We start from the raw sequence: 19310 nt of genomic DNA, 5'->3' as shown, positions 1-19310 counted from the left end.
TACAAAAAAACATTTACTACCTTATGTTTTTTTTGTTTTCAGGGATTGAACACATGGCCTCATGCATGCTGGGCAAACACTCTACCACTGAGCTACATCCCCAGCCTTTCATTTTGAGATGGGGTCTCATTAAATTGCACAGGCTGTCCTTGAACTTGCAGTCTCCTGGCTCAGCCTCCCAAGTAGCTGAGATGACAGGCATGTGCCACCACGCCCAGCTACCTTCATGTTCTTAATTCCATTGTAACCCATTGAGAGCCTCCTTGCTCAAGTAGCCTCTGACCGGCCCTAGAGTGAATTTTACATGTAACTATACACAGCTAATCAGCAGAAATGCAAAACTCACCAAAGGATGGATTTGCATGGTCCTAAATATGCTAGTAACCTGTCTATTTTCCCTTTCTCTGTTGCCACCCCCAGGACTCATTGATCATGACTTCTATAAAGGAGCAGGCAGCAATTGGCAGGCTTTTAAGTTTCTTACAAGAGTGGGACAATGCTGGCAAAGTCGCAAGGGGTCACATCCTCGACAATTTCGTTGAAACCAACCAAGGCAAGACTGGCCCTGAATTGGAGCATGAATTTTCCCAAGGAGCCAGTTTGTTCCTTGTACGCTTGACCACCTACCTTAGAATCACGTATCCTTTGGTAAACAGAAAACAGACAAACAAAAGCAATCTTCCAAAAATATAAAGAAAGTTGTTGAAGGAGCTCTTCCCCTGATTCTCTCTAATATTTTAGAACAGGACACCTGGTGATAAAAATATCCCAAAAGTCAAAACTCTATAGGGCCAGGGATTTAGCTCAGTGGTTCCACTGCCTGCCTTGCAAGTGCAAGCTCCCAAGTTCGATCCCCAGTACCAAAAAAAAAAAACTCTATTGACTTCCTGTCATTCTCACCTCCCGTTCTTTTTTTCCCCCTTCCCATCAAAGCTGAAGTAGCTACTCCTTTTGTCTAGGACTAATTTGTATTTGTTCTGCACTTGAATCCCTTTCCATCTCCTTATAGGTTTTATTTTTCCTCTCTTATAGCTTTCTCCATCACTTCATTACCAGCTTTTTTCATCAGCAAATATGCAGAAATCTCTTCTACTTTAAAACATGGATTAAATCACTGACTCGAAACTTAGTTCCACCCAGCTCCTGCCCATCATGGTGATGCTTGCTGAGAAGGTTCCTGATGCTCCCTGGCTCTCCTCCCCCTCCCCTGCTTTCTCCCCTGTGCTCTGCCTTCTGGATTCTGTTCCCCTCACCCCCCTGGTGCAGGTCTTGCCAAGGTTACCCATGGTTTTCTCCTCGTAAAGCCCAGTGACTCCATCTGCATTCCTTACACATGACCTCTCAGTGGCATTTTTCACTGTTCCCATCTCTGCCAATTCTCTCTGCTCCGTGATCACAGTTCTCTTGGTTGCTCCTTTCTTTCTGTCCTTTGCTTCTCTTCTTCAGCCTTCCCTTAAATGTTCCTTGAGACTCCACCCACATCCTCTTCTCTGCTCACACATTCTCCCTGAGTAGTTGAATCCATTGTCAGGATGCACACACCACACCAGCTGGAGGAGCTTCCAAATTTTCCCCTGGAATCTGAGCTCCATATCTATGAGATATGATCAAAATATACAATAAATGCTTTAAAATTTTAAATTATTACAGTAAAAAGTATATTGCCAATAATCTCCCTTAAAATACTTCCCCAGATTTTTTTGTTTTTGTTTTTTGTTCCCCTGGCTTTGAACATATTATCCCATCATTCTTGCCACTTTTTTTTTTTGGTACCAGGAATCAAACTCAGGACCTTGCGCTTGTCGTGCAGGTGCGGTGCCACTGAGCTAAACCCCTGACCCGTTCTTGCCACTTTTGAAACAGTTCTGGAAATCTTCTTTCATGAGTGTTTTTACAAAATGTGATCAACAGTATGGTGAATACTGCGGCCAAGTGGCATCCAATGGAAAGGCAAGCTGGTAAATTATGGTGCATCCTCCTCGACCTTATTCACCAGACCTGGCACTGTGAGGTTTCTGCCTCTTCTCCAAAGTCAAAATGACCAAGAAAGGTAAACATTTTGAATCATTTCAGAACATGGAAGTGGCCAAAAACACACAAATGCCACAGGATGACTCTCATATTTCCAACTTGGGAAACTGGGTGAACATAAAAAAGAAACAAGTTCGGGTGTAGCTGAGTTTGATTTGGGAGATGGTGAGTTTGAGGTGTTTATGTTCAGGAGCCCTGGAAACAGATAGGGCTTGAAGGCATATTTTGTCACCATTGAGGTAACACTTTTTGTTTGTTTGTTTGTTTGTTTGTTTTTTTGGTACCGGGGATCGAACTCAGGTCCTTGTGCTTGCAAGGCAGGTGGCAGAACCTCTGAGCTAAATCCCCAGCCCTGAGGTAACACTTTGAACTAGGGGTAGGCGAGGATATTCTTGCTCTATGTTCTCATGGCACTTCAAGGACTCAACAAAGACCCTTTGTATTTTTCTCCCTGCCTGAATCCTTTCCTATTCAGTAAGCGCCCTCCTTATATGACTAACTCCTACTCCCTTATTCAGGTTTTTTTAATTTTTTATTTTATATTATTTTATTTTATTTTACTTGAGACAGGATCTCATTCTGTAATTCAGGCTGACCTTAAACTCACTATGTATCCCAGGCTGGCCTCAAACTCATGGTGATCCTCCTGCCTCAGTCTTCCAAGTGCTAGGATCACAGGCATGTGCCACCGTGACTGGCTCAGGTTTTTTTTTAAAAAAAATAATCTCAGGGCCAGGGATTTAGCTCAGCGGTTCCGCCACCTGCCTCAAAAGTGCAAAGTCCCAAGCTCAATCCCCAGTACCAAAAAAAAGTCTCAGTTGCTAAATTGCCCACACTTGGACTCAAACTTGTGATCCCCCTGCCTCAGCCTCCCAGAATGCTGGGATTACAAGCGTGCACCACCATGCCTAGCCATCAGGCCTCAATTTAAACATTGCTTTTTTATTTAAAAAAAAAGTCTTGGGATCACTACCATGCCCAGATGATAGTCTTTTGAATTAGAGATTCCACTTTTTCTCCCCAGCCCTCCAGTTGTGGTGTGTTAGAAGAAAACAGATCCATATGGCATCATGATCTCCTGCAGAACTATCACATAAGCCTAAATCTTTTTGTTAGTCTTCCAGAATAGATCAGTAACTAAAAGTTTATATATTATAATTGACAAAACTATGAATTGCCACTTATTGAGTCTTTTTATGTTCTAAGTACTGGACAAATATTATCTCATTTAACCCTTACACTCAGCCTAATAGGGGGTTGCTGTTATCTCATTTTTATAGATAAGGAAGGTGAGGCTTGGAAAAATTGAGTAATTACTGGTAAATAACAGAGATGAGGCTTAAAATGGGTTTATCTGGCCAAGGATTTAGCTCAGTGGTTTTGCCGCCTGCTGAGCAAGCACAAGGACCTGAGTTCGATCCCCGTTACCAAAAAAAAAAAAGGATCTATCGGGCCCAAAGCCCATGACAGGCACTATAGTGGACAGTGCAGACCCACAGCTCCCCCTACAACAGCACACAGGGTTGGGAATGGGGTCATCGCAGAAAAAGCTGAAGAGCCCCGCCCCCTCGCTTTGGCCACAGGCAGGAAGGCAAATGCTCAGGCTGAATTAGGCTTCCCGGTTCAAATCCTAGTTCAATCGGTAGCCTTCGGTTGCCTCCTGTTGCTTACGATGTAAATGCAAATACTAATCGCGCCCACTGGAGGGCTGTAGTGAGCAAGGCAGTGCCTGGCCCATAGTAAATGATGGTGTACTTACTAGCTTCTACAGACACTTCGGCAACCTTCTAGAGCTAATTGTTGGAAATAATGGACCAGAAATATGTACAGCGTGTGGCTATGCAAACAAGAGTAGCCTGGGACAGAGGAAAAAGAAGGTGACAAAGGTTGGTCGACCTAGCTGGTAGCTGAAGAAAAGCAGAGAATGCACTGAGGCAGGGACAGGGGGCAGAATTTGGGGATGCAGGGAAGGGACAGTGCGGCAATAAAGAGACTACCATGTGGGCTGAGCACCTGGCCCCCCGCCACAGCAGCAACAGGCAGGGGAGCCTGGCTCCAGAGCAAACACTGCTTTCGCAGTAAAGAGCCTTTCCTAATGAGCCAATCTGTCTCTACTTCTATTGGCATCCTGGGAACCAGGGTGCAGCAGAGATAATTTGCCTCACACCCCCACGCTCCCCCCAACAAAGCACCATTACCTCCAACCCATTACATTATCCTTTGTCAGTCTTGGATGCTCTCAGTCATCCTCCATGAGCTGCAATAATTTCAGCTAATTTCTTAAGTGTTCTAAGAGCCTGTGATGTGTTATGAGCCTAGTAATTGTTGACTGGTTCCCTTTCTGTTGTGGCTTGATTTCATACCTTGTATCTGCGCTGATGCGTGCTCTGGGTGCTTTATTACAATGAGGCTTTTTGCAAAGGCTCACATTAAAAAATAACATTAAATACTGAGGTTGTTTTAAATCAGGGTTTAATTTTTCCACCATCTCCTGTTATTCTTATTAAGAAGCCATGCAATTCTTCATAATAGTGACCTCCAGTGTAAAACTTTGTATAAGTATGAAATTGAGAATTAACGATGACGCTAGTTCTTTTTAAAGAAGTCTAGGAATGAGGCTTGAAATAGCAAACTATGTTGAGGCCCAGGGGAGCAATGGTCATAGCCTAGAGAGGTTTGGGAAACTGACCCTCAGTTTCTCCTGTACCTTTGATCGTTTAAGCCTTGCTGTAGGGAAACTTCCTGGAGAACAAGGAACAAACCCGCACCCTTAATGCTCCCACCTCGGTGCTGCCCCTTCCCCTTAAGCTAGTGGCTCCTCTCAGGGTAAAGAGTACTATTCACCTGCCTGGTCATCCTGGGATTGGGCACAAGATCTGAGTTTGGTGGGTTTTTTGTTTTGTTTTTGGTACTGGGGATCGAACTTGGGTCTTTGAGCTTGGGAGGCAGGCAGCAGAACCACCGAGCTAAATCCCCAGCCCCAGCAACATCTTGAGTTTTGCATGAAAAAACACCTGAAATGTACTCTTTAACTTGCTGTACAGATATATGACTGGCTTAGGTTTAGAAAAGCTCCTGAGATCCATTGGCATCTTCTTATCAGCTGTGAGCAGGTGAGTTCCATTTAGATTCTGGGGTCTCCATGGCATATCAGGCTTGAGGTGTCCTTGGCATTCACCCTGCACAGCACCATGGATTCTAGATTATCAGCAGGTGCCTGGTGAGTCTTGGGATGGGCCCAGAGGGAGCATTCCCAACAGTCCCATCCCAGTTGTTCCTCCTCCCCACATTCCCTGTGACCCTTTAATAGTCAGCACCCCCTCAGATATGAATTCTAGAAAAGCAGCTCCTGCTAGACTTGGGAAAAGGGAATGTATTGGCTCTTTCACTGAAAAGCCCAGAAGGTGGAAATTTTCACTGAAAACCCCAGAATGTATGTCAGTCCTGACTAGATCCAGGAGCCCAAACAGCATTATTAATTCTCATTCTCTTCCTTCCTCCTTTCCTGTTTCTCAATTTCTTCTCCTCTGTATTTAGACACCGCTGTGTTCTGGGATCCTCTGGTGTTCCAGATACACATACTTATTCCTCAGCCCCGCTGACAAGAGAGCATATCTTTTTCAGGGGATCCCAAGAACATCCTGACTTTTGAGCCTCATTAGACCCACCTAGGTCACAAGCCTGGCACCAAATCAGGTTGGACAGTCAGAAGGATAACCTGCCTTGTCACTTGCTTGCCTCACCAAAATCACAGGGCCCATGAGTGGGGGAGGCATGATTCCATAAGGGACAACTGAGTGCCATTAAAAGAAAAGGGACAGAGGCTGGAAAGCCAAAAGTAAGAAATGTTCATTATGTTTAATTCCAGCATTTCCTGCTGGAAAGAAGAATTTCCAAACTATTGCATCCCGTTATTTATAGCCATTTCCTGGATAGGAAGCAAAGTATGTGTAGAAGGGAGCTTGGGATGGCTTAGAAAGGTTTGTGCCAAGGAATTTGATAAGTGTTTTATTCTTACTATTCACCCACCCCCAACAGTAATCGATACCTGATAGAATTTCTTGAGGTTGGAGGTGTCCTAACACTCTTGGAAATACTTGGGCTAGAGAAGATCAAGGAAGAGGACAAGAAGGAATCCATCAAGCTTCTGCAGTTTATTGCAAACTCTGGCAGGAAGTACAAGGAGCTCATTTGTGAAAGCTACGGTGGGTACTGTGTATGACTAGGTGCTGATTCCATGTCTCCCTAGGGGCCTGGGTAGATTGGCAGCAGCACCCCCTACTGCTGTGGAGAAGAAAAAACAGTAGAACGGATTGTACAGGAGGCATTTTGTACAGTGGACTCAATTAGTTTCTGTGCCCATCACCACCAGAAAGCCAGATTTATGATTTCCCTGATTGATTATTTGCTCAAGTCTTTCAAGGGTAATTTGAGAAATACCTCTCCATTTTAAATATATCCTCTTCCACACATCTATCCTCCAAAGGTTTATTAACTCTTGCTTAAAATCCTGTGTGAAATTGAGCGTGGATAACTCTAGAGATAAGATTGAAATAAAATTATTGAATGCCTACTTTGTGCAAGGTATATGCAAAAGTGCTAAGGATACAAAGATGAATAAAATATAATCCCTGTCCTCAAAGAGCTTACAGTATGGTGCTAAAGATGACAACAATCATAGTAATTTTAGTAATCAATTAAGTGCTCACTTTGAGGCACATAAAGAAGAACCCATCACCTATGCAGCCGCTTTCCAAAGTACTTCCACCCTGCACTCCCCACAGAGGTCTCCTTTCTTCCTCTCTGAACCTCAGTGTCTTTATTCATTGAATGGGATGGATATATCCCTCTCAATGTAGTTTCTGGAGTTAAATGAAAAATTTTTTTTCAATACTGGGAATCTAACTCAGGACCTTGGGCTTGCCAGGCAGGCACAGCACTGCTGAGCTGCATTCCTGCCCCTTCTGGGGTTAAATGAAGTAGTGTTTGGCAAAAACATTTTGTAAACTGCTGAGCACTCTATAAATGCTATCATCTAGTAGTAAATATATATGTTTCATTTGTATGTTTTGCAGAGCCTTTTTGGTTTCATTTCATTTCATTTCGTTTCATTTTTTGAGCAGGGTCTCACTATGATCTTGAACTCAATATAGCCCAGGCTGGCCTCGAACTTGTAGAGATCTTGATGCCTCAGCCTCCTGAGTACTGAGATTACAGGCTGCCACACCCAGTGCCATTTTAAATTTTAAAACACAGATTCTGACATGCCTGTGCTGAAGCAAAATCCTCTGGTCACACAGCTAGCGGTGAATAAGACATTTAGCTCAGTGGTTCCGCCGCCTGCCTCACAAATGTACAGTCCCGAGTTTGATCCCCGGTACCAAAAAAAAAAGAATTACAGAAAACCTAGCCTCAATTTTTGCTTCGACTGAACAGCCTTGGTTGAAAAGATCAAATTGTCTTCACATTATGTAATCTTGAGTGGGGATCATTTTCCTAAATCCCTTCCAATGTAGCACTTTCTTGTCTTTCCCCAGGTGTACGATCTATAGCAGAATTTTTGGCAAAGTCTAAGTCAGAAGAGACCCAGGAAGAAGTGCAGATTCTGCTGGATTCTTTGGTCCATGGTAACCCCAAGTACCAGAACCAGGTATACAAAGGTCTGATAGCTTTGCTGCCCTGCACCTCCCCGAAAGCTCAGCAGCTGGCCCTGCAGACTCTCAGGACTGCTCAGGTGAGCCCAGGCTGCCTGTTTCTGTGGTCGTAAGGAAACTTGGTGGTCTCACAATTACCTTCTGCAGCTGTGCTTCCCACAGGCACGAGAAACAGCACAGCCACCCACTGCCTGTCTGCCGTTCAGTCAGTGTCATTCCCACAAGGGCAAGGTGGGCCAGACAGTTCATGTCGCCCAGCAGAGTGATTTGTCCTGTTTACTTAAGGATCAAAAAGGTGTTGACAGACTTCAGAGTAGTTGAGACAAACAAGGATGATAAGAAGACTGTAGAAAAGATTAAAGGTGTCGATTTGATAGGGAGAGAATCATGGTGCATTTGTAGCCAGCCGGTAAGTGAAGAGGCCAGATCTCTACTGCTTGGAAAGGTTCCTTTTTTCTTGTTGGCTTCTGGGCCTCTCTCAGTGCCCTGGAAAGCACAGGAGGACAGTATGCCTAGTGAGGAGGAGAACCATCAAAAGCTCTCAAAATGACTCCAGGTGGCTAGAGGCAGGGAGACCATGAAAGGTGACACAGATAAGGCCCAGGCAATGGCAGTGGGAATTGAGGTGACCAGGTTGGAGGGATATTTTTGAGGTAGAGGCCCTGGGTCTAAGGGAAGTAAAAGAAATCAAAATTGACACCCATCCTTGGGATTAGCTAGCAGAGTGAGTTGTACCACCACTAAGAAAGAGCAGGAAAGCTGAGCATGGTGGCACATGCCTGTAATCCCAGAACTCTGGGAGGCCGAGTTCACAAGTTTGAGCCCAGCCTGGGCCATTTAATGACTTAATGAGACCCTGTGTCAAGGCCTTGGGTTCAATCCTAGTACTACACACACACACACACACACACACACAAATCAGTGTAATTTGGGAGTTAGGTTGTAATCCAGAAAACTTGATAGCTCCTGGTGGTTCCCAGTGCCCTCCTGAAGAGCAGGCCAATCTGGTTGCAGACAACAGAAGTGAACTGAACCTAGCACCTCACTCCCATAGAATCTGACCACTGTTAGGTGGCCCCTGGCAATGCTTTTTCCATTGAAGCTCCCCCAGGCGATCCTCATTCCTAGCTCCATTGAGGAAGCACTGTCTGGAACAACAAGGAGAGATGCGCACGGGCAGTAGAGAATAAAAGCCTGAACCTCCAGAGAAAGGCCCTAGAAAAAGATGTCAGTGTGAACTTTGTAAGCAGAAGAGTGAAGACTGAAACAGAAGGAAATAAGATCTCTAGGCAGAATACATCAAATCAGAGGACAGGAGAGGGGCCCCTCTGAGAGCCAAGCAATGAGCTGAGGAGGAAAGAGCACCAACATGGATCTGATCGTCACAGATACAGTGTTTCCAGTTTGCCCTAAGTGCCTCCTATATGCCAGGCACTGTGTGGGGAGCTTGTGTACCCTCATTTAGTCTGCACAATAGCTGATGGAGGCAGCATGGGTAAAGTTTGAAGGGGTAGGAAGCGGGGTTGATGGGTAAGTTTCCCAAGAAAGAGAAGATTTTACGAGTTTGGAAGATTCCTACTGTCCCTGACCTGTGGTCCTCCCTCCCCCAGCCACCGTCACAGACTTTGTTCCTGCAGCTCTAGCAGGTGGCCGCCTGTCCTTGGCTTAACATGTCCCGAGCCAAAGGGTTGGGTGGCAACCTGGGCAGATTCTCAGCCACATGCTGGCTGCCCATCTCTGCCCTCCCGCTTATGGGGAGGACCTCCCCCGCCCATTTATCTCAGCACCTGGCTGTTTGGAAGTCCCAGTTTGATTTCTCCCAGGTGTACAAGATCTGAAGAGTAACTACCTTGTCCTCGTGTCTGTCTTGTCAGTTGATCGTCGGAACCACGCACCCCAGCATCGTGGACTGTGTGCTGAAGGTGCTGGGCACGATGCACCTGGAAGTCCAGTACGAAGGTAGGGGCTTCCTGTGGTTATGGAAGGTGCAGTGAGTACGTGATATATTATGAGAAGCATCTGAATTACTGGTGATAGCTGGAGCAGAGTGTCCTAGGTGTGGGGAGGAGATGCTTGAGCAAAGGTCAGGTCCCCCACACAGAGAGCTATGGCAGGGAACACGGGAGACCTGGCATGGACTGACACAACCCCAGAGAGTGATTCCTCGGATTCCTCCTCTGCTCACCTCAGGCCTGGAGTACAATGAGTGCTCCTTAGGAGTTTGTTGGACAGATTTATAACACGGTTTAGCTTCAGTCATGCTGATGAACTCCGGAGTTGGAGCTGGCCTCAGCCTCTTCTGGTCTTGGCTCAGTTTAGAGCCCCTCTGCCTTTCTTCACTAACAGCAAACACTGCAACAGAGGCAGTGGGAGCCCGAAGCTTTGTCACAGCCTTTTCAGTTGGACATCAGCTCGTGTGATAGCAATGAAACTGTGAACCTCAAAATGGTTTCATGTGTAGCAGACTCATAACAGGTGCTCAAGAAATATCTGTTGATAGAAGGAATCTGTCTCTTTTTTTTTTTGGTACCGAGGATCGAACTCGGGACCTTGAGCTTGTGAGGCAGGCCCTGGAACCACTGAGCTACACCCCCAGCTCAGGAATCTGTCTCTTTTACCGGGCTTTCCAAAATGGTCTTGGTGTTGAGTTCAATTCCCGATATCGGAAAAAAAAAATGTGCTTAAGCAAAACCGTCTTGGTGTAACTCCAGATGGAGAGGGTGCATATGTGAGGATTGTCCACTAGGAGGAGCTGTTTCACCTGATCGGCACAGAGAGTTAACCAGAGAGAGAGAGAGAGACAGGAGGTTTCCACGGTGACAGGGAAGGAGGGCTGGCCAGGTCCCAGAGCGGGTCCTAACTGCAGGTGGCCAGAAAGGATCTGAGAGAAATTTCTCAGGGCTTGAGGTCACCAAATTGCAAAACCGACGGAAGCCCATAGGATGCAAAACCAACAGAAGCCCATAGGATGATGGCATTAAAGAAGCCTGTGCCCAAGTGGGGCCTGGGAGGCACGATGAGGAGAATCAGTGGGTAATTACTGGAGTTGAGTGGCTGACCCTGAAAGGGCATGATAGGCTTTGTTTTGTTGTTTGAACAAATACATATTTAGTATCTGTGGTGTGCCCAGAACTGTGTCAGCTACTGCGTCCGTGCGCGCATGCGTACGTGTGTGTGTGTGTGTGTGTGTGTGTGTGTGTGTGTGTGTGTGTAGAAGAAGAGTGATGGTTAGTAGGGAAGAAGAGTGTCCCTGCTACCTCCCATACTGGAGGGGAAGGAGCTTCCCAGGCAAGAGTCAGGGGAAAGCCAGTGGTGGAAAGGCTCAGGTGCTGGGTGACGGTCACCTTACAGTGGTGTCAGTGATACAGAGACAGCTGAGAGCCTCCCCTCCTCTTTCACCGACCCCAGGTCTACCAGCCTCCTGCCCCGCAATGTCTGCTCCTTCCCATGACAGCAGTGTCCCTGTTCCTATTGTGACCACCCCCTTTCCTCAAGGAGCTCATTCCTGCAGGTAGTGTCTCCCTTTTTCTCTGGTGGATCAGATTCACTGATGTGAATATGCCTGTATCTCCCATCTTGAAAAAGAACCCCTGGGTTTCATCCACAGCCCCTCTGGAGAGGCAGAATGTCCACAGAAAGGCAAAATGCAGTGGTAATCTTCGGGGATGCAGGCCCCTCCTTGATCCCAGCTTCCCCTGCTGGTGTTCATTTTTCCACTTTCTTCCTCCTTGACCTCTCAGTGGCTTCTTCCTTAGTTGCCAGTTCCCCATGTTTTCAGTGACTTCTGTGGTGGACTTTCCCCCAGTTTTCCTCCTGCCTGCTGGTTTTGCCATAGTTTCTTTCGCTAGTTTCTCCTGTTTCTCTAGCACACTGTCAGGCCAACCTACTTCTAATCTCTTTATCTACACTCTCCCTGAGTGATTTTGTCTAGTTCCATGGTGTTTGTTTTGTTATTGTTTGGTTGGTTTTTTGTTTTTGCTTTTGTTTGGGGGGCCAGGAATTTAGCTCAGTGGTGCCATCACCTGCCTCGCAAGCTCAAGGTCCCAAGTTCGGTCCCTGGGACCAAAAAAAAAAAAGAGAGAGAGATTGCCCTGTTTTTGTTTGGGTACCAGAAATCAAACTCAGGACCTTGTGCTTCCAAAGCAAGCGTGGTGCCACTGAGCTAAATTCCCATTTCCTCTTGGTTGGTTTTTTGAGACTGAGTCTTATTCTGTAATTCAGGCTGGCGTTGAACTCAGTGTAGCCCAAGCTGGCCTTGAACTCACAGTGATCCCCCTACCTCAGCCTCCTGAGTGCCGGGATCATAGGCCTTCACCAACATGCCTGGCTCTAGTACCGTGTTTTAAATGTCATATATAGATAGATGTAAATATAGATATAGACAAATCTGTGTCTCTGGCCTGCATTTTCCTTGATGTCACTGTGTGGATGTCTAATAGATAATTCCAATTTATGGCCACAACAGAACTCATTTTTTTCCCCAAAACCTCTTAGTCCTCCTATGTTTCTCTATCTCATACAAGGTACCCTCAACCTAATTGCTTAAGTAAAACCTGTCAAGCTAGATTGCCTTCTTCCTCTCCCCTCCCACCCCATCCCATCCTTACCAAGTCTTCTAGGCTCAGTCTAACCCACCACCCTCTCTCCTAATTTATATTTTTGGTCCCATTCTGGCCCCTGGTATCTGTTCTACTATTGCAGCCACAATAATCACTTTTAAAATATAAATTAGGGACTGGGAAAATAGCTCAGTGGCAAAGGACATGCTTGGCACATGCATGGCCCTAGGTTCAGTCCTCAGCACCACATATATGTGTGTGTGTGTGTATGTGTGTGTGTGTGTGTGTGTGTGTGTGTGTGTGTGTGGCACCTAGACTTCCTCTCCCCAAGACCTCGGGTGGACAGGCACTTCCTGTGTAATCTCAGGCATCACCTCTGAGAGAGAATTCCCTGACCCCCCTTTCCAAAGCTCCCCTTTCCCTCCCACCACCGCTCATAGTCTCTCCAGCATTTCACATCATCTACCCTGTTCTTTTCAGCCCAGATCTGACCACAGTCCTGCTGGCTAAGAAGGTACCATGTGTCTTAGGTGACCCTTTATTTCTTGGGAGTTCTTAGGGCCAAGGAAGAAGGTATGGAGAAGGAGGAAAACAACGTGTTTGTCATGTGTGGTGGGACATGCTGCTCGCCAGTAGTCCCACCCCTCTTGGAGGCTGAGGCAGCAGGACCCCTAGTTAGAGCTCAGCCTGGACACTTTAGCAACTTAGTGAGACCCTGTCTCAAAATAAAAAAGGAGTGGGAATGTAATTTAGTGCAAAAGCTCTGGGTTCAATACCTCTGGGGGCAGGGAGGTTAAGGAAGAAGGTAAGAGATGATAAAGTCTTTACAAAAGTGAAGGTGAGTCTTCCAGTTACCTACTATTTATAATAAACGGCCCCAAATTCCATGCCATAAAGCTACCCTAAAACATCCACACATTCTGTAAGCCAGGAGTTTGGAGAAGACACAATGGAGCCAGATGGCCTCTGCTCCCTGGAGTCTGGAGTCGCATCTGGGAAGCTGGTAGGGCTCAGGATCATGGATTCTTCCCTATGCCTCAGGCTCCAGTGTGGCTGCACATGGCACTCTTACTAATTCTGTCTTCACTTACGCTGGGATATATTGTTCATCATGAATTTTTGGTCATTAATTTTTTTAAAAGATTACATTGAAGCCAAGTGTGGTGGGACACACCTGTAATCCCAGCACTCAGGAGGCTGAAGCAGGAGGATTGCCATGAGTTCAAGGCCAGCTGGGCTACATAGTGAGTTCAAGGCCAGTCTGAATTACATAGTGAGACCCTGTCTCAAAAAAAAAAAAAAGTAGAGCTTCTGATTGCTCATTCTTGTCCTATTCTTCTTCACTTTGAATAAGAAAGAACCAGGGAAAGGGCACTGACTTCTATGTCCCCCAGGGTGTTAGGGTTTTGTCATAGAATTAAAATTTTAGAATTTCCTTTCAAGATGACCACATTTAATTTAAGCGAGCCAAAAACATGGGAGGACTTCCCCAAAGTGGTCCTGCCTGGAATTTATCTCCCTGCATACTTGCTGTGAAGTGACAAACGGCAGATTGCTGGCAGGGAGGTCGGCTGTTCCAGGAATTAGTGGCAGATGGGACTTCATCAGAACTAGCAGTCTGAGGCCACTGCAAGATTCACTCATTGGTGAGGAGAATTTCAAAGTCATAGAAAGTTTTTCGGAAGAAGTTAATTAATTCTGTTGGTAATGTAAAGTGTGTGTGTGTGTGTGTGTGTGTGTGTGTGTGTGTGTACATGGGTGTAAATATATACTATTATCTTTTACAAATACTTTAACCTTAGGAACATAAAAATTACTATATATGATTTATTCAGAAACAGATAAATTCATTGTAAATTGCCAAATACACACTGACCAAAATCAATTGGGCAAATGATCAATTTGCTAAGTGGCCAATTTACCACATTAATGCCAAATATACTTACTGAAAATAGATTTCTTTTTAATATTTGTAAAGTTTATAGCAGCTCATTCTAGTTGTAATCCTAGGGTCTAAAGGCTGAGAGAAGTAGATTCCTTGGGGTCTCAGACTGACCTTTCCTCAGCCCCCTGCCCCTGTTGCTCCTCTGTCTCCCTCCCCGGGCTCCCTTCTCCGTGCCCTCTTCCTGTGGGTGGACACCCTGGCCATGCACTGTGGTGACCTCCAGCAAGTCCCCTTTCTATCCCCCTTCCTGCCACTACACAGAACAGGGCAGAGCCAAAAGAAGAGTCCTTAAAATGCTTCTGAGAAGATAAAAGGAAAGCTATTATGCCCCACAATGAATGCAATCATTATGGATTACAAACATGTACTAATAAAAATAAAAATTTAAAAAGAAAGCTATTGTGTTCAAATTTTGCATAAAGCTACAAAAGTTGTTAAAAATCAGCCAATTAGGGCCGGCGATTTAGCTCAGTGGTTACACCGCCTGCTGCAAAAGCACAAGGACCTCAGTTCAATCCCCAGTACCAAAAAAAAAAAAAAATCAGTCAATGTATATTTGTTTGTTTTACCTAGTGCTATATAAAAATGCCCTAGCCTGGCATTGCAGTTTCACCTGTAATCCTAGCTACTTGGAAGGCTGAGGCTGGAGGATCTCAGGTCTGAGGCTAACCTGGGCCACATAGTAAGACCCTGTCTCAAAATAAAATAAAAAGGGTGCCAGGCCTGGTGGCACATGCCTATAAATCCCACCACTCAGAACGCTGAGGCAGGAGGATTCCTGCAAGTTTGAGGCCAGCATGGCCTACATAGTGAGTTCAAAGGCAGCCTAAACTATATAGTGAGACCCTCTCCCAAAAAACAAAAAGTGGGGAGGGGGCTGGTGTCATAATCACTTTCCTCATTGCTGAGACACAATACCTGGCATAACTTGAAGGAGAGGTTTATTTTGACTCACAGCTTTTTTTTTTTCCCCATTAAGTTTACTGGTACATTTTTGGTATAAAATACAGTTACATTTATCACTGGGATCTTGTACCTTTACATGAGTATCTTGGTTCTTATTTTTTTTCCCCTTTCCTTGCCCTCCCTTCACCCCCTCCACCCTTCCCTATTTGCAAAGACCTTGTTTCCATTGTTTTTCCTTCTCATATTTTTTCCTTTCCCTTTTTTCCCTTCCCCTACCCCTCCCAATTCCCCTGCTCTTTTAGACCTTTTCTTCCTGTTACACAATATCAGTTATACATTTTTAAAATTACAATATTAAAATCTAGGAGACATTACCACAGATTTTACAGAATTTAAAAGGATATAGAAAGCATATTACAAAAATCTTTTTTGAAATAAATTTGCCAACTTCTAAGAAGTACCTTGGAAGACAAATTAATGAAACTAACTCTGGAGGAAATATAAAATTTGAATAGCGCCTATTAAAGAAAGTATATTCCTAGCTTGAAAACTTACCTATATGAAAACAGCAGGCTCATAAACATTTTAACTGATAAATTATATCAAACAATTAAAGCAGAAAAAAGATGGAACACTTCTCCCCTCATTTTAGGAACTCAACCTTGTGCTAATCCTAAAACTGGATAAAGATAATAGAAGAAAAAAGTATGAACATAGATAGAAATTTGTTTAACAAAACAAACTCTTAGAAGTCAGATCTGGCAGGATGTAGAAAGTGGTTTTATTATAGGGATGGGAGTGTTGGTTCAGCATTGGAAGATCCACCCCCAAATTGACTCACAGCTTTTAAAAGATTCAGTCCAGAGTCAGCTGGCTCCAAGGCAGGGCAGAGGACAGCTCCTCACATCATGGTGGTCAGGAGGGAGAGAGAGAAGGGAGCAGCCGGGAAGGGAGATGTGCCCTTCAGGTTATATCCAACCCCCCAGGACCCTGCTAACCAGACTCCACCTCCTCATAGCGAGTCAGCTCTAGCAGCCCATGATCCAGTCACCTTCCAAACACATGAGGCTTTGGGGGGCACCCCAGATCTAAACCATAGCAGCTGTAGATTGTAGCTCACCACCCAGTACCACACACAAAAGAATTGGTTGGGTGGTTTATTTGTTTTTGTTTTTTTCTCTCATGTATTTTACAACAATATTTTGTACTAAAAGCTTTCCCACATTGCTCACATACATAAGAGTTTCTCCCCAGTGTGTTCTTTCATGTTGTTTTTTGTTTTTTGAGACAGGGTCTCGATAAGTAGTTCAGGCTGGCCTTGAACTCATTGTGTAGCCCAGGCTGGCTTAGAACTCATGGCAATCCTCCTGCCCCAGCTTCCTAAGAGCTGGGATTATAGGCGCACGCCATCAAGCCCAGCAAGAAATTGTTTTTAATTACCCTAAAATTTAGTAGCTAAAAATAGTACACATTTGTTGTCTCACAGCTTTTGTGGGTCAGGAGTCTAAAAACAGCCTGAGCGGTTCTGCCTGAGGATCTCTCTGGGGAGAGGGAGAAGGAGAAGGAGAGGTAGCGCCCTTGGAGCCGGGTGTTGGCTCAGGTCGAAGAGGTGGTTCTGAGCTCTGGCACTGGCTGGATGGACTGGGTAAAACCTGCCCAGGAGAGCAGACACCAAGGAGCCACTCGCCACAGTAACTCAACCCAACAGTGCATGTGCCACCCTAACACACGAGGTGAATTACTCTGTTGCCTGGCTTTTTAGAAAATAATAATGATGAACTTAAATTTTTTTGGTTTTTGTTTTGTTTTTGAGGCAGGTTCTCGCTGTGTTGCCTAGGCTGGCCAGGGTGGTAAAAAAACATTTTTGGTACTGTGGGATCAAACCCAGGGGTGCTTTATTACTGGATCCTCTCTCTGTCTCTCGCTCTCTCGCTGTCTCACTCTCGCCGTCTCGCTCTTTCTCTCTAATTTTGAGACAGGGTCTCACTAAATTGCCCAAGCAGGACTTGAACTTGCAGTCTTCCTACCTCAGTCTCCATAGGATTTCAAGCTTGCACCACCTGACCCAGCCTTTAAAAGTACTTTCAGTATTTCATCATTGAGCTTTGAACAGGATGTAGTAAAAGAGGTAGCAGAATTCACAGGAATCAGATCTATAACTGGTCAGGAAGATCCCCAAATCTAGTCTCTTACATAACAGTACATGTTGGGCGTGGTGGTCACATCTGTAATCCCAGCACTGGAGAGGCTGAGGCAGGAGGATCACCACAAGTTCGAGGCCAGCTGGGCTACACAGTGAGTTCATTGTCTGCCTAAACTACATAGTGATACTGTCTAAAAAAAATTAAAAATAGCCGGGAATTTAGCTCAGTGGTTCAGTCTCCTGCCTCTCAAGCGCAAGGTCCTGAATTCAATCCCTGGCATCAACCAATCAATCAATCAATCAATAAATAAATATTACCAAAAAGTACAACATGCCAAGCCTATTCTTACTTGTGCCCAGCTGGAAAAGAAATCAAACCTGTGTGGAAGTGTGGCCAGTAGGTGGCAGTCTTGTCTAGGATTCAGACGAAAAACCTGGACTCCGCTTTTCCAAGGCTAGAAGCGAAGAAATCAAACTCATCAGCCCAGTGAGCCCCTTGGAAATGGCTGCAAATGTAGGCTGGGAAGTTTCAATAACTGTAGGGCAAGTTAACAGGGGGAAAAAATTGTAGTGCACGGGCCGGGGATTTAGCTCAGTGGTGCCGCCTCCTGCCTCGAAAGCGCAAGATCCCGAGTTCAATCCCCAGTACCAAAAAAAAAAAAAAAAAAAAAAAAAAATTGTAGTGCACCCCTAAACATGGGAGCCACACACAGCAGGAGGCTCAAAGGCGGGACAAATCTGGACTGAACCTTACAGAGCGCTAAACAGAGACCTGGGGCTTGCACTTGGCGGGGAGGGGGTCGAGGGGGGAAGCACAGAGCAAGCAAAGGTTTTCTTATCATGCAGATGAAGTCCCCGGACTATAGAGCCATCTGTGATAGTCTCTGCCTCAGCGAGGTGTCAGACCTCCAGACTTTTCTTGTGAAAAGATCTTCCCTAGGCGAAAAAGAGGATATAAGAAAGTCTGTCACAATCCACTGGCTGTTGATTCACCAGTGCAGATTTCTTTTATAGATGTAAGATTCTTTTACAAAAGGGTAGCCTTTCCAAATCATTTCCATATCTCGAGAGATGTGCACTTTCTCTGAATAACCAACTGTTTTTTGTTTGTTTGTTTTTGTTTTGTTTTATTTTTGGTACCGGGGATCGAACTTGAATAACCAACTCTTTAAAATGCCAAAATATTCAAATTTGGGCTGGGATATGTACTCCCTGCATGTAGAGTAGCCACGTATCCCAGGTGCTAGGCCATTTCTAAGGCTCCATCTGCCAAAAGAGTGTAAGACTGCAGCTAGTGCTCCGGCTCCTGCTCACCATCATTGGTTCTTGGTTTCTTCTGTCCCATGAGGGGCCAGACGGTGATCAATAGCTGAGGCTTCTTCTGGTGCTGACAGGCTGTGGATTCCCCTTTGGGTTGAAGGAATGAATCGTTCCTCTTACATTAAAGTTTCTGTGGAGTGGAAGTGGCAAATACTTCACATTTGTTTTTGTTTTCCCCACTGTGTGAAGCAGTGATTTTTATTTATGTATTTTGTGCATATTAATTTTACAAAATATTGGGTTTCATTGTGGCATTTTCATACATGCACATAACATACTTTGATTATCTCCACCTACCCATTACCATCCCTAACCTCCTCCCTCTCCCAATCCCCTTCCTCTTGTCTAATACTCTGCCTTCTATTTTCATGTCATCTTTCTTTGCTTTTTCTAGATTCCACATAGTAGGGAAAACATGCAATATTTGTCTTTCTGAGTCTGGCTTATTTCACTTAAAACTATGATCTCTAGTTCCATCCATTTACCTGAAAAATGACATTATTTTGTTCTTTATGGCTGAATAGCACAGTAGTCTGTTGTGTCTATAGACCACTTTTTCTTTACCCATTCATCTGTTGACAGGCAGGTAGTCTGACTCCATAATCAGTTATTATGGCTACTGTGACTGTGCCACAGTAAACCGACATGCAAGAATCCCTGTAGTCTTGCATCTGTTTTGTGCACCATTTCCTCAGCACCACCACCATACCCAGTTGCATGAGCAATCAAGAAGGAAGGAACTCGGGCCCCAC

At 45.0% G+C, this 19310-nt stretch overlaps 1 protein-coding gene across 10 annotated transcripts in view; it reads left to right on the top strand.

Annotated features, from left to right (window-relative positions):
* Armh1 (armadillo like helical domain containing 1) overlaps nucleotides 1-19310 on the top strand; it is a 43750-nt gene that overhangs the window by 17512 nt on the left and 6928 nt on the right. For all 10 annotated transcript variants that reach the window (XR_015452617.1, XR_015452618.1, XR_015452619.1 and 7 more), the window contains 5 exons: nucleotides 421-638; nucleotides 5076-5144; nucleotides 6070-6236; nucleotides 7569-7765; nucleotides 9560-9644. Coding sequence is in view for 6 of the 10 variants with exons in the window: in XM_087214772.1 (XP_087070898.1) it covers nucleotides 433-638; nucleotides 5076-5144; nucleotides 6070-6236; nucleotides 7569-7765; nucleotides 9560-9644 (724 nt within the window). In the remaining 4 variants the exon portion in view is untranslated. The remainder of the gene's footprint in view (nucleotides 1-420; nucleotides 639-5075; nucleotides 5145-6069; nucleotides 6237-7568; nucleotides 7766-9559; nucleotides 9645-19310) is intronic.

The sequence above is a fragment of the Heterocephalus glaber genome, unplaced genomic scaffold (genome assembly GCF_053883595.1).
Source record: "Heterocephalus glaber isolate CG9 unplaced genomic scaffold, H.glaber_assembly_v1.0 deba00001451, whole genome shotgun sequence".
Lineage (NCBI taxonomy): Eukaryota > Metazoa > Chordata > Mammalia > Rodentia > Bathyergidae > Heterocephalus > Heterocephalus glaber.
This window is presented reverse-complemented; position numbering and strand designations above follow the sequence as displayed.